Source organism: Acinonyx jubatus, chromosome B1, assembly GCF_027475565.1.
Source record: "Acinonyx jubatus isolate Ajub_Pintada_27869175 chromosome B1, VMU_Ajub_asm_v1.0, whole genome shotgun sequence".
NCBI classification, from domain to species: Eukaryota; Metazoa; Chordata; class Mammalia; order Carnivora; family Felidae; genus Acinonyx; species Acinonyx jubatus.
Genome location: NC_069382.1, coordinates 38,914,779 through 38,930,609, shown reverse-complemented (window position 1 = coordinate 38,930,609; position 15,831 = coordinate 38,914,779). Strand labels below are relative to the sequence as shown.

At 35.7% G+C, this 15,831-nt stretch overlaps 1 protein-coding gene across 6 annotated transcripts in view; it reads left to right on the top strand.

Moving 5' to 3' along the window:
* Window positions 1–15,831, top strand: part of HOOK3 (hook microtubule tethering protein 3) — a 114,636-nt gene that overhangs the window by 50,976 nt on the left and 47,829 nt on the right. For all 6 annotated transcript variants that reach the window (XM_053216499.1, XM_027071592.2, XM_053216500.1 and 3 more), the window contains 3 exons: window positions 3,513–3,676; window positions 9,936–10,076; window positions 11,639–11,840. In XM_053216499.1, the coding sequence (XP_053072474.1) occupies window positions 3,513–3,676; window positions 9,936–10,076; window positions 11,639–11,840 (507 nt within the window). The remainder of the gene's footprint in view (window positions 1–3,512; window positions 3,677–9,935; window positions 10,077–11,638; window positions 11,841–15,831) is intronic.

Here is a 15,831-nt window from a genome sequence, read left to right as displayed (position 1 = left end):
GACTTGAGAGTCTAAATTATTCCTTGATCCATCGTCTACAGAGTGGATATCGTGTTAGCAGGCTTGAACATTAATCTCATTGTACCTCTCCATCAGAGCTCTTGGGTCACCAGGGGCATTGTCAGTGAGCAGTAATATTTTTGAAGTCATCTTTTTTTCTGAGCAGTAGGTCTCAACAGTAGACTTAAAATATTTAGTAAACCATGTTGTAAGCGGATGTGCTGTCATCGGGACTCTGGTTCCATGGGTAGAGGACAGGCAGGGCAGATTAAGCATTAATTCTTAGGGGCCTTAGGATTTTCAGAATGGTAAATGAACATTGGCTTTAACTTAAACTCACCAGGTGCATCAATGTTTAATAAGAGAGTCGATCTGTCTGTTGAAGCTTTGAAGTCAGGCATTGACTTCTCCTGTCTAGCTGTGAAAGTCCTAGATAGCCTCTTCTTCCAATAGAAGAGAATTTCTCATCTACATTGAAAATCTGTTTAGTGTAGCCACCTTCATGAATTATCTCAACTCCTTAATTTCCTGGATAATTTGGTGTCTGTCGCTTCTATATCAGCTCTTGCTACTTCATCTTGCACTTTTTGTTATGGAGGTAGTTTTTCCCTTTTACTTCATGTACCAACCTCTGTTGGCTTCAGACTTTTCTTCTGCAGTTTCCTCACCTCTCTCAGCCCTCATAGAGTTGAAGAGAGTTAGGGCCTTGCTCCGGATTAGGCTTTGCCCTAAGGGAACATTGTGGCTGATCTCTCCAGACCACTAAAACTTTCTCCATATCAACAATAAGGCTGTTGTTTCACTTTCTTATCATTTGCGTGTTCACTGGAGTAGCTTTAAACCTTTAATTTCTTTCAAGAATTTTTCCTTTGCATTCACAATTTGGCTATACTGTTTAATACAAGAAGCCTGGCTTTCAGCCTATCTCGGTTTTCAACGTGCCTTTCTCACTAAGCTTAATCATTTCTGCCTTTTGATTTAAAATGAGAGATGCGCAGCCTTTCACTTGAACACTTACAGGGTATAGTAGGCCTAATAATTTCAGTATTTTTGTGTCTCTGAGTATAGGGAGGCCTGAGGAGAGAGAGAGACTAGTGGGGGAGGAACAGCTGGTCAGTGGAGCAGTCAGACCACACTCAACAGTTACCAACTAAATTAACCATTTTATATGGGTGTGTTTGGTGGCACCCCAAAGCAATTACAATAGCAACATCGAAGATCACCGTAACAAATACAATAATAATGAAGAAGTTTGAAATATTATAAGAATTATCAAAATGTGACAGAGACATGAAGTGAGCAGTGCTGTTGGAAAAATGGTGCCTATAGACTTGAGACTGGATTGCCACAAACCTTCAGTGTGTAAAAATGGCAGTACTGAGGAGTACAGCAAAACAAGGTATGCCTGTAGTCTCCGTTTTCCGTGTGTGTGAAAAGGACTTTTGCCAAATACACAGGCATACATCATTTAAAAAAAAAAAAAAGGAGGAAGGTGCAGAAATGGATGAAATAGTCCAGTGACATGGAATAGAGCCACTGCTCTCTTCTGAGACAAGACTCACGCATTTATAGAAACCTGACAAATTATAGAGCTGGCATTTTAGCTTCATTCATTTATTCAACAAATGTTACTGAGTGCCTTCTGAAGAGAGTGTGTGAAGTGGATATCAGTCTGAAGAGGCCTTAGAAGCCTTTGTAAAGATTTTGACTTTGAATAAGTGGGAAGTCGTTGGAGGATTTTGAGCAAAGTAGTCATGTGAGCTGACTTTGTTTAAATGGATTATTGTGACTGGTGTATGGAGAATAGACTAAAGGGAGGCAAGGGCCAAATTTAGAAGACTAATTAAGAAACCACTGCACAAATCCAGGCAAAAAAAATTATGTTAGCTTAGATTGGAATTTAGGGCTTGTTAAGAAGTGGTCAAAATATGTTTGAAGGTATAGCCAATGATATTTTCTTACAAATTGGATGTGAGTATGAAGGAAAGATGTTAAGGATTATGACTGAGCAACTGGAAGGACAGAGTTCCTTTTCACTGAAATAGGAAAGACTGGAGGGAATGAGAGTGAGAAGCGATTAAGAGCTCCACTTGGACAATTTAAATTTGAGATGCCTGTTAGACATCCAAGTGTAAATGATGTCCAGTTTAGGCATGCAGGCTAGAAATAGAAATGTGCAAGTTATCACTGAATCAAGGACGTTTATAGCCATGAAACTGGAAGCCATCACTGTATGTAAAGAAGAAAAGCTGTAGGGTAGTCTAATGGCAGGGAAATAAAGAGGAATTGACTAAGGAGACAGGGAAGCCTGGTAGGCTGGTATAGAAACCAGGAGAGTAAGGGGTCCTGGTAGCCAAGTGAAGGAAATGCTTCAAGGAGGAGTATGTGATCAGTTGCTTCAAACATTGATTGATCGCAGTGACATGGAGGTGTCAGTAGTGATCTGATGAGCAGTTTTGTAGAATGGTAGGGCCAATAGCCCAGCTAGAATGAGTTCAAGAGAAAGTGGAGGATGGGGAGCAAGAATTAGAAATGGCAGTTAACTTTTGTTATTACAGCTTTATTGAGATAAAATGAACGTATAATAAACTGCTCATATTTGAAGTGTACATTCAAAACTGTTGACATATGTATGAATGTGTGAAAACATTACCACAATTGATATAATGAACCCATCACCCTCAAACGTTTTCTCATGACTCTGTATTCCCCCTCCAGTCCCCAGCTCTGCTTTGTCACTATAGATTTGTTTGTATCTTCTTGAATTGTATATAAAAGTAATCATACATTGTATACTTTTTTGTCTGATTTTTTTCATTATTTGGTGATTCGTTTATGTTGATGGTATCCATAGTTAATTCTTTTTCATTGCCAAAAAGTATTCTCTTATATGCACATACTAGAATTTATCCATTAACCTGTTGATGAACATTTGTGTTGTTTCTAGTTTTTCTCTATTACAAATAAAACAGCTGTTAACATTCTTTATAAATCTGTGTGGCCATGTGCTTTCATTTCTCTTGAGTAAGTAAATACTGCCTAGGTCATGTAGTAGTTGCATGTTTAATTTTTTTTGAAAACGCAAAGCTGTTTTCCAAAGTGCTTGAAACATTTTACATTGTCACCAAAAGCGTATGAGACTTCCATTTATTCTACATCTCTGCCAACACTTGGTATAGCCAGTATTTTTTATTTTAGCCTTTCTAGGAGTGTATTGGTAGAACATTGTGGTTGTAATTTACATTTCCTTAATGATTAATCATGAGTATCTTTTTGTGTGCTTAGTTGCCATTTACATATCTTACTTGGTGGACTGTCTTTTCAGATGTAAAGAATGAATTCCTGCTTACTCTTGTATATTGCTCTGCCTGTGCAGTATTCAAAGGTAGTGTAAATGTTTGCAGTGGAGGTTGATCAAAACAGGCTTTAATTCATAATGGTAATTCACAAGTGATTGTGCTGATGCCAGTGTAATTGGAAGAAATAATTGCCGTCTTCCTATATTCTAACAGGTTGCAGCATTGCAAGAGGAGAAAAGTAGTCTTTTGGCAGAGAATCAGGTATTAATGGAAAGACTTAATCAATCTGATTCTATAGAAGATCCGAACAGTCCTGCAGGAAGAAGGCATCTGCAGCTCCAAAATCAATTAGAACAACTCCAAGAAGAAACATTCAGGTAAAAGACCCCTCACTAAAGTCTATCCGTTAAAACATTTGGTAATTGTCTTTTACAGTTAAGAATATAATGTTAGGACTATAACACTAGGTGGCTGCAAACCACAGGAGGATGTAAAATAAACAACTTCCCCAAATCTTCCCATGTGACACGAAGGTAACTTCATACCTAGGAAAAATTCTATCAAAACCACACACTCAGTATTACCTGAAAGACAGTATGCCTCAGCTGTTCTTGTGAGAAAAGCAAACAAGAACCACACATCCCATACACCTGTCCCACCCCATCCTGCTAGGTGCTTTGAGGCAAGTAAAAGGCAGATTAACAAAAAATTAGAGGAAGACAGAAAAATACAGGGCCTGAGGGTAAGGTAAGTTGGAGAGATCATCAGAAAGATTAAACTCACTCAAAATCTGAAATCAGTTTTAAGACAAAAAAGAGATTAAACCACAAACTGCAGGGAAAAGATTTCAAAGTCAAGTGAGTTGCCTTAAAGGACCAGATACCCTGAAAACATAGTGGCACTAACATAAAGAGATTGGTGCCCTTTGCAGGTACTTGGTTTAAAGGGACACAATAAAAAGGCCAGGTCCATGATTTATAGAGATAGGCTTATTTAAAGGGCAAGCTAATTTAAAGGGACTGTTTTCTAAACACATCTTCTGGGAGAGGAAAAGGCTAAGAGGAAGGGAGAATCACCCTTTGGCAATTGGATGGTGAAAGAGAAAAGGAGAAAAGGAAAAATTTGGCATCCTGCCAGATAAAACAGATCCACACAATTGAAGGATTTAGCAGTAAGACATATATTTTGCTTTAACAGGAAAAAACAAAAAACTATATTTAAGTCTTTTCTGAAACCTTAGAAATAGTCCATCCCCTGTGGTCTACATGAGCAATTCAAGATATGGTCTGTGGGCCCCTGCAGGTTTGCAGAGACCCTTTCAGAGAGGCTTCCAGCCCATCCCTTTTCTACCTACATGTCTGTGCAAGGGTGGATTTCCTTCATACATTCCAGCCAAAAAGGTGTCACAACAGGTGAATATAGAAATAGCTATGACAGCCCAGCTGTTTCCTGTGAAACTGGATTATTTGAATCACAAAAATGTAAAACATCACCACTCTTCTCCCTATTTTTGTGTTTTAGGATATACAGTTATTTTTCATAAATGATGTGTTGTCTATATTGATATAATAGTTTTATTACTGTCCTTTTCAATATATTTAGGTGTTTCTGTATTAAGTTTTAAATACGATAAGTAAATATCCATAGATAAAACCTACGTAAACAAAAGTTCTTTCAAATGTCAGTAATTTTAAGAGTGTGAAGAGGTCCTGAGACCAAAAAGTTTGAGAACTCTTCATCTTAATCTTGACCTTCTAAGACAGAATTGGTAGATAGTAAAATCTAAGTATGACTGTACCCTTTTGTTTCTAAATTATGGCTAGTTTTTTTTCTGTTTTGTTTTGTTTTGAAGGGGGGTTGAGGGGTGGACGGGGGGAGAGAGAGAGAGAGAGAGAGAGAGAATATGAGAATGAGAATGAATTCCATGCAGGCTCCGCACTGTCAGTACATGGAGCCCAACGCAGGGCTCTAACTCCTGAACTGTGAGACCATGACCTGAGCTGAAAGAAAGAGTTGGATGCCTAACCAACTGAGCCACCCAGGTGCCCCTAAATTGTGGCTAGTTTTTAAAGTATGGTTTGGGGAAGTGGTATTTAGAATTGTCCTGTGTATTCATTATGAAGGATATAGTGTCTAAGTCTTTTATTTGTTCCAGAATACATGTTGTAGTACATATTGCAATTATTATTTTGAAGCGCTTAAACAATTCAAGTACTTATCAGCACTACATATTTATACCTCTTAGTATTTATTATTCCTTATAGTCAAATATAATTCTTCTGGGTTATCTGTATAATAACCTTGTATCTTTCATATTTTTTCTTTTTTGAGCATTGATGCGAGCTTTAAAGTTTTAACTCTCATAGATTTTTTTTTGAAGAAATTATTAATTTTAATATATGTGATAGTGGTATTGTGCTTTTAATTTTTTTAATGTTTTTATTTATTTTTGAGAGAGAGAGAGAGAGACAGAGCATGAGTAGGGGAGGGGAGAGAGTAAAGGAGACACAGAATCAAAAACAGGCTCCAGGCGGTCAGCACAGAGCCTGATGGGGGGCTTGAACTCATGAGCCATGAGATCATGACCTGAGCTGAAGTCAGATACTTAACTGACTGAGCCACCCAGGTGCCCCTCATGGATTTTTTTTTTTTTAATTTTTTTTTTTAACGTTTATTTATTTTTGAGACAGAGAGACAGAGCATGAACGGGGGAGGGTCAGAGAGAGGGAGATACAGAATCTGAAACAGGCTCCAGGCTCTGAGCTGTCAGCACAGAGCCCGACGCGGGGCTTGAACTCATGGACCGCGAGATCATGACGTGAGCCGAAGTCAGCCGCTTAACCGACTGAGCCACCCAGGCGCCCCTCATGGATTATTTTTAATTACAAAAGGGACAATATATTTTTCTAATGGAGGGATCTGGCAGTTACCATTTAATTAAATCATCAAACTAAGTAGCACCACCCACAGGGTACACAGTGTCACTTGTATAGTATTTTTGCCAGATATTTAACCTGAATGTAATCATGAAGAAATAATCAGAATAAGGAATATCCTTAAAGATGGGTAAGACTACTCAAAAAAGTCAATAAAATAGGAGTTTATTTTTTCTCTTTATTTTTTTATATTTTTTAAATGTTTAAGAGAGAGACAGATTGCAAGTGGGGGAGGGGCAGAGAGAGAGAGAGAGGGAGACACAGAATCTGAAACAGGTTCCAGGCTCTGAGCTGTCAGCACAGAGCCCGACCTGGGCTCAAACCCACAAACTGCGAGATTATGATCTGAGCTGAAGTCCGACACTTTAACTGGCTGAGCCACCCAGCCGCCCATCAAAAAAGTCAATATTATAAAAAACAAAAGGAAGGAAATACAAAAGGGATAATACAACTAAAGATAATGTGAAAATTTTTCTTTGGATCCTGGATCAAAGTGGAAAGAGGGAACATTTTTACTACAGTTGGATAAATATGGACTACATATTAGATAAATTAATATTAATTGTCTTAGATATAATGATGGTATTGCGATGATGATAAGACTATCCTTACTGCTGTAGTATTTAGGGGTGAAGGGTCATGACCTCTGCAGCTTCCTTTATGATAGTTCTCAAAAAAAAATGTACGTGTGTATTTTATGTATGTTTACCCATAAAGTGAGAGAAAGCATATGAGGCAAAATGTTAACAAGTAGATGAATCTAGCAAAGGGTGTGCAGGTGTTCATGAACTAGTCTTTCAAATTGTAGATTTCAAATATTTAAAAGTAAATAGTTGGTGGGGGGGCGGTTAAATCCAATTTTCTAGACAATGATAACATCTGGAGCATAAGAATTTACTTCCACTTTTCCTTCCCTTACATCAAACCCAACAAAAATAATTTTAAAAAATACTAACATCTAATATATGAGTATTTTTTAAATAATCCTAAATAAAACAACAGCAATTTCAATTGGTACTTTATTACAATAAACTTTATCCCAGGATCGTTAACCTGTTATTAAGTCTATTACAATAACAATTTAACAATATTAAATTTCTTGTTTTAGCTCTTTCAATCCATAAGTTAAAGGAGAAGGAATAGTACAAAATAAGGTTGGTGTGTGAAATTCTCAGTAAAGAACAAGATGATAATTTGTATTAATATAGTATTTGATTTTTTTTCTAGACATTCCAAAAATCCTGGCTTTGCCACTTAGTAGCTGTGTAACTTTGGGCATGCCTCCATTTCATTCACTGTAAGATGGTCTAATAATTACCTACTTTCTAGAATTTTTGTATTAAATGAGTTAACATGTGAAAAGTACTGAGAATATTGCCTGGCACACAGATACAATTTAGTTATTTTTAGAAAATGAAATAAAAATAAGATAAAATTTTGGAATGACAAAAAGTAAATGATCGTTATTTATGGATAATAGGTTGGTCCACCTAGAAAATGTGAAGTGAATCAACCAAAAGTTCTCAGAACCGGTAAACACTTAATGGGAAGAGAGTAACTATAAGACATTTGTATAGGTCATAAGATGTTCTAGTAATAACTAGGTAGGATCATCAGGAAAAACTTGCTTTTGTAAGTTTATAAGTACCCAAGGAATAATAAAATTTAAAAGGAATATGAGGGACTTGTACAACAAAAACTTCTTAGTCGTACATAAAAAGTATCTCAGTATATGGAGAACGATAACATCTGTTTGTTTACTTTGTTTTTTTTTACACGTTTTTAACGGCGCATTGTAAGAATGCCATTTTCTCTTAAATTATTATATAATTTGAACTTGATTCCAATTCACATTTTGTGTTCAGCCAAAAGAATTGATGAGCAGGAGATTCCCAGAATGTTTACACTCAAAGTATAATGAGGGAGTGCTTGCCATGTCCTTTGTTGAAATGTTACACACCTATACTAATTTTGGTATTGGTGCAGCAAAGTAGACAAACCAGTAACAAATGCAGATCCAGAAAACTGACCCAAGCGTATACATAAATTTCTAATATGACAAAGGTGGCATTTTTTAATCAATAGGTAAAGATTAAATTATTTGTTAAATGGTTTTGGGATAATAGGTAAATATTGGCAGGAAAAGTTTGATTCCTACATTACATCATATACTAAAGTTAATTCCAGGGGGAATTGAGAATTTTAGTGTTAAAAATGAAACCCTGGGGGCGCCTGGGTGGCTCAGTCGGTTGAGCGTCTGACTTCAGGTCAGGTCATGATCTCGCGGTCTGTGAGTTCAAGCCCCGCTTCGGGCTTTGTGCTGACAGCTCAGAGCCTGGAGCCTGCTTCGGATTCTGTGTGTCTCTCTCTCTGCCCCTCCCCCGCTCATGCTCTGTCTCTCTCTGTCTCTCAAAAATGAATAAACATTAAAAAAATTTTCAAAAAAAAAAAAAGAAACCCTGTTAAATACTAACAAGAAATATAAAATATTTTTATAATATTTTATTATATATGTGTATATTTAAATTTATTTAAATTTGTATTTATTTATAGTAAAATTTATTCATTAAATTATTAAAATTTATTTATTAAATTTATTTATATTTAAATATGTTTTAAAATATTTGCAATATTTTTATGTTTTATATAAAAAAAAAGCTTTTATAATCATACACCAAAAGTGAAAACTATAAGGTAGAAAATGCATCAATAGAATTACATAGAAATTAAGAATTTCTGTTAAATTGAAATACTTCTATAAATAAAATTGAAAGTAAATAAAGGAACACCTGAGGGGGCGCCTAGGTGGCTCAGTTGGTTAAGCGTCCGACTCCTGATTTCTGTGCCGGTCATGATCTCGTGGTTGGTCAGGCTCCTCGCTGGGCATGGAGCCTGCTTAAGATTCTCTCTCTCTCCCTGTCTCCAATCCTTCCCCACTCAGGCTCCCTCTTTCTCTCAAAAAAATTTTTTAAAAGTTGGGGGCACCTGGTGGCTCAGTCAGTTGAGCATCCTACTCTTGGATTTCAGCTCAGGTCCTGATTCTCAGTGTTCAGGGGATCAAACCCCACGTCAGACTGCCCTCTTCTGCCCCTCTCTGCCACTCGTATGCTCACTCACTCTCATTCTCTCTCTCTCTCTCAAATAAAAAAAATAAATAATCAACAATAAATATTTGTGACATTAGAGACAATCCTGTAAATCAAAAGGAAAGATTTATGTTAAAGCAAAATAAAATAAGAGGTATGAACGGTATTATCCATATTTAGAGGGGAAAAGACCTATGAATAGCAACTAGACTAGAGGATATACTCAAAAATGTTAATTAACAGTATTATCTACTTAGATTAATACATATTTTTTCTTGCTTTTCTGTATTATAAATTTTCAACAAGGAACATCTGTTAATTTCATGGTCACAAATAAAACTTTAAATAAATTTTGTTCTGTATTTGGAAAAATATTACGTGATGTCTAACTTTCTGAACAGAGGAGTGATAATCAGTTGTTATGTTTCCATAAGCCTTGGACCAGTGGAATCCATTTTCAGGATAGTTAAAACTTGAAGATAGAGCTTATGGTCACAGAAGTAGGAGACAGGTTCAAGAGTGTATTCTCATGTTTTTTATTTCCTTTTGCTGTTCTAAGGAGAATTATTAGACAATAAATAGTACTTTCTTGGTCTATTTTGTTTTGATTACAGACTAGAAGCAGCCAAAGATGATTATCGTATACGCTGTGAAGAGTTAGAAAAGGAAATCTCTGAACTCCGGCAACAGAATGATGAACTAACCACTTTGGCAGATGATGCTCAGTCTTTAAAAGATGAAATAGATGTTCTTAGGTAAACAGTTTTCCCATCTTTGTGACCTCTCAGGCCTGTCATCACCCAGAACAGCTCTGCCACTTATGTTATAAACTCTAGGATCTCTGAGCATAGCAGGGTATTTAACTGGGTTCAGATTCCAGTGCTATCATTTAACCTCTCATGTAACCATTTTCTCATCTGTAAAATGGAGATAATACACCTCCCACCTCAGATTTAGATGCAGAACTAAGTAAGTTTTTATTTCTAAATCGTTGGAACAGCATCTGTCAAGTAAGTGCTGTATAAATGTTGGTTAAATAGAAACTAGTCTCCGACCATCACTAAATACTTGTGTAGCTCTGGAGCTTTTCTTATTATGACTCCTTTTCTTTAATTTCAAGTCCTCTGCTCACTCAGTCTTCCTCTTTCTCGGATACTGTCACACCCCACGAGGCATCATTTCCTTGCTGGACCAGTTTACCTGCACCTCGACTCACTTAGAGAACTAAGTGCCTTCACTCTCTGCCACCTCAGTTTGCCACCATTCCACTTGTATAATCTATCTTCTGTCGGATCATTCCAGCCATTTACACTTTTGCTCTTTGAATACTGAGAATGAATAGAGAAAATCACATAGTGATACAGTTTTGTCCTACTACAAAGCCATGATCTTTACTCTTCCTTGGGCTCTTACCTGTGGTCCACCATTCTGCTGCTCATGATAGATAGCTCTGTCTCCCATTTCTCTCATAGCTAGTACCTATTTCCATAACTCTTTTCACCTGGACACCCACCCCCCACCCCACCCCCCCACCTCTCAATGCTTTAGTCTCAGTAGATGACATTGTCTCCTACTGCATCAAGGAAAAACCATGAGCTGTGGGGACTCTCCATGCCCTGTACTTCCTGCACCTCTAACTGCCCTGCATTCCCACCTATCTTTTCATTTTTGCTTTTAGAACGTAGACTTGTCATTCTTTCTCATGTCCAGTGCTGATTCCTTCTTCAGTGCTCTGGGTCTCAATACTTCTTGCTTACACAAGGACTGTGTTCCATCTGTTATCATTTCTCTTTGCATTTGGATCTCCCACTTTAGCATATATTTATATGTTTAGGTCTCTCATCTTAGAAAAAAGACTTACTCCTCTCTCCTTCCCTCCAGAACAAATTTAGATTACACAAGGTAAAATTTACATTCTCTCCTTAACTCCTTAAAATGTGCCCTCTCCTACCCCCACTGCTGCACGGAAATGGCTGTTCCTTTGGTCACTAATGTCATTCTAATTGCCAAATCATTTGGACACTGCACAATTTATTTTGCTTCTTTGCTACATGTCACTGTGCTGGCTACCCCCCTACACACACCCCACCACCACCACTTGCTTTCCTGAAATTATATGACATTCTCCATTACAAGTTTTGCTGTAATTTTGGTCATATTTTTTAGCCTGAACAAAACATTAATCTAGAGTCACCTTTGGTCTTATAACTTCATTTGAATGTGTTCTTTTCTGGCAGTCCCTCTTGGTTTAGCACTATTAAAACAGCTTTACAACTCTGGATGTGTTTCTGATTTCTGATTTCCCATCTCATTCTAGACATTCTTCTGATAAAGTGTCTAAACTAGAAGGCCAAGTGGAATCATATAAAAAGAAGCTAGAAGATCTTGGTGATTTGAGGCGTCAGGTTAAACTCTTAGAAGAAAAGAATACTATGTATATGCAGAACACTGTCAGTCTAGAGGAAGAGTTAAGAAAAGCCAATGCAGCTCGAAGTCAACTTGAGACATATAAGAGACAGGTAAAAAGAATAGTAACAAAGTTTCTTAATGATGTTTTCAAGCAAGCTTTCCATTATAATACTGTGGCTTACCAAAAATCCATTGACTTTTGTTTTCACAGTATTCTGTTTTTTACCTATGGAAACTTCGTTCTTTTTTTCTTACTAAGTTCTTAATTTTAATTCCAGTGTAGCTAACATTAAAACTTAGTTCTTATCCAGAGTTTACCAACTAGTCTCTATAGCAAATCTTTTTATTGTTTTTTATTTTTAAGTTATTATGTAATACTTAAGAAATACACAAAAGTAAAAGAATAATATAAGTATCTATGCTTAAAAAAATAAAACATACTCTTCCCCTCTTCATTATAGTAACCACTATGCTGTTTTGTAGTTTTCTTTCCCTTGCATCTCTTTATTCTTTTGGTGCATATATATTTACTCACGTAGGTGTATATGTATGTATGTATGTATATATGTATATATATACATATATATATGTATGTGTGTATATATATATATATATATATATAATGTGTAACATTTTTGACATGTTTCAGAACTATATAAATGATATAGTAAAAAGACTCTTCTGTGATTTACTTTGCTCAGTATATTTGTGAAATTTGTTTATGTTGACAGGTATAGCTTTATTCATTTCATATGTACTGCTATACAGTATCCTGTTGAGTCACGAAACCACAGTTTATCCATTTTCCTATTGAAGGACAACATAGGATGTTTCAACATTTCTTTTAATTACAAGAAATATCACAATGAATAGTATTGAATATGTCCTCTTCTATACATGTGTGAAAGTTTTACAGCTATAAGGAATTTCTTCCTAGAGTATCTTCATTTAATGAGATACTGCTAAATTGCTCTTCAAAATGATTGTATTACTAACCAGAAGTTTGTATGAATCCCTGTTGTTCCACATCATCACCAACACATAGTATTGTCACACTTGAAATTTTGCCAGTTGGTTGAATATGAAATCGTGTCGCCTCATGATTATACTTTGCATTACCCTAATTACAAATATATTTACTGATTACATTTCTTTTGTGAATTGCCCATTTTTAATCTTCTATTCATTTTTAAAATTGTGTTATTTCTTGCTGATTTCTGAAAGTTCTTTATATGGTCTTGCTATTAATCTTTTGTCAATTACACTTGCTATTTTTATTTCCTACCATTCTGTGACCTTTCTCTTTACCTTTTTTGAGATTAACTTTAAATATCTTTTTGTGATATTGTCTTAAATATTTTGTCTTTTGTCTTAAATAATTTCCTACATAAAGATGTAAGACTAACCTCTGTTTTCTTAACAAAGATTTAAAGTTAGTTTTGTGCACAATTAGTTCTTTAAATCACACATAATTAATTTTTGTGTAGGATGCTAGATTAAGGATCCATTTGAATACTTCATTGTCTGTGTAGGCAACCAGTCAACGTAGTGGCATTTATTTAGTAGTCCGTTTCTTCCACAATGACCTGCAAGTCCATCTTATCACATACCTAAAGTTTCCATCTTAAATGTGAGTTTGTTTCTGGGTACTCTCTTCTGTTTCATTGGTTTATATGTCTATTCTGACACAATACCCCACTGTCTTATTATGTATAAATTTTTAGTAATTTAATATTTGATAATACACCTTGTTCTTTTTCAAAACTGTCTCTTAGAACTTTTCCTTACCTAAATACCCAAAACTTTTGGGAATTATAATTGCATTGACTCTTGTTGGTTAATTTGGGGAGAATTGACATCTTTATGACAATGAATGTTCCTATTTGATCAATATATCTTTCCATTTATTTAGATCTTCAGTGTCTTTCAGTTTTGTAATTTTCTTCTAAATGTCATGCACATATTACATTTACTCTTAGGTACCTTGTTCAGATTTTATAACTGCAATTAGCAAAAGAAAGGATACCATTTTCAGTTTGTTGTTTATTTATGCAATTGAAATCAATGTTTATGTCATTTTACAACCATGCCAGATTCTCATATTACTTCTAGTAATGTCTGCAGTATCTCTTGTCAGAAGTCATATAAAATACAAATAAAATAGTTTTGTTTCTCTTTTTCTATTCCATACCATTTTTTTCCTTCTCAGTCAGCATGTTTGACCTGTAATACAACTCAGAATAGAAGTAATCATATTAGGCAACCATTTCTTGTTGATTTTATACAGAATGCTTTAAATGTTTTGCCAGTGTATTAGCATATATTGTTCAGGGTGTCTATTTTAAATGGATATTAAACTTAATCAGCTCCTTTTCCTGCACTATTGAGATACTCCTATTCTGCTCTTCCTTTCTATTAATGTTGATGAATTATATTAATGGATTGTCTCTGCTTAAGCTATCCTTGCATTCCTGAATCAAAATTCATTTAGTCACTGCAGATTTATCGGTTTCACATCATTAGATTTGCTTTGTTCATTTTATTTAGAGTATTTTGCCTCTATGATTCACTTGAAGGTTTCTATCTCATACTTTCCTTATCTGATTTTGGCATCAAAACTACACTAGCTTAAAATGAGTTGGAGAAGATTTAGTAGAACAGCTCTGTGCACCGTGAATACTGGCAAGTTTTTTGCTGGGTATATTTCTCTTTATTTTTTAAATTTATTTTTTAATGTTTATTTTTTGAGAGACAGGGAGCGTGAGCAGGGGAGGGGCAGAGAGAGAGGGGGACACAGAATCTGAAGCATGCTCCGGGCTCTGAGCTGCCAGCACAGAGCCCAATGTGGGGCTTGAACTCAAACCGTGAGATCATGACCTGAACCGAAGTCAGACACTCAACCGTCTGAGCCACCCAGGCGCCCCCTGGGTATATTTCTTCCCAACATTTTATTACTCAATTTTCAACATACACTAACGTTGAAAGAATTAGTTAACTTGAATGTGGACTGAGAAACTACCCAAAATAAATGTAGCCCAAAGAAACTATATGTGACATTAAAAGATGTTAAATTAAAATCAGATGATCCAGTTAGAGTTCCAGAAAAGAGAACAGCAAGAAATATAAAAAGATGTTATTTGAGGAAAAGGATGCGTGAACATTGTTTTAGAACTAATGAAGGACATCAGAGGTAGTATTTACAGTGAATTACAAACTAAATAAATAAGGAATCTACAACTAGAAATATTGCAGTGAAATTCTGTAATACACTAATTCTCTCCACCTATTTCCGATCTGGAGCTTAATACACTTTGTTTTTCAATGATAATATTTTTCTTTCCAAAAGTTCTCTTTGAGTGTTCTTTCAAACCTGCCTGATCATCTTCCTTTCTTAATTTAGATTTCCATCTCTATTTTCTTTAAGTATTAAACCTACTATTTTTATAACTAATAATTCCAATCTGAAATCCTTTCAGGTCTTATTCTACTAGTTTGTTGTTAGTGTTGTTAATGTTAATGGTGTTCATGGTGGCTTCTTTATGGCCTTTGCTCTTTCATTTGGCTCCTCTTTATCTTCAGGAATACTAGGAGGTTTTGGTTGATGTTGTATTCTTCCAAACAATGTTTTGTATATGCCAGATTTGTCACAGCACTACCAACCAGGACAACTTTAAATTAATTGCCTGGGTTAGGATTTGCTGGATAAAGCCTGTGGTAAAAATGGAAACACAAATCTACATGTTAGTAGGCCATAGTTACAAACTTTCAAGTTATACTTTTTTAAACCCAGAGCACTCACTTTATGACAGGCAAGCTTCCTTACTGATTTTTTCCAGCTAATGGATTTTTTCTTAACCTACCTGTTTACTGACTCAGTACCTTTTAGAGCGCAAGATGGTTAAACAACTGGTCTTCCTTTACATTCAAAGCTCTAGTTTCCTGGTATTAGCAGTTGGTGCTTCGTGGAACCTGTAGCTTCCATACAGACTTCCTACTCATTTCAGGCCCTGAAGCTTTCTCTTACTTTCTTGTAAGCACAGCTGTGCAATCAGGTTTTTTGTTCCCTAGCATTTCTTTTGCTTTGTGCTGAGTTTCAGACCC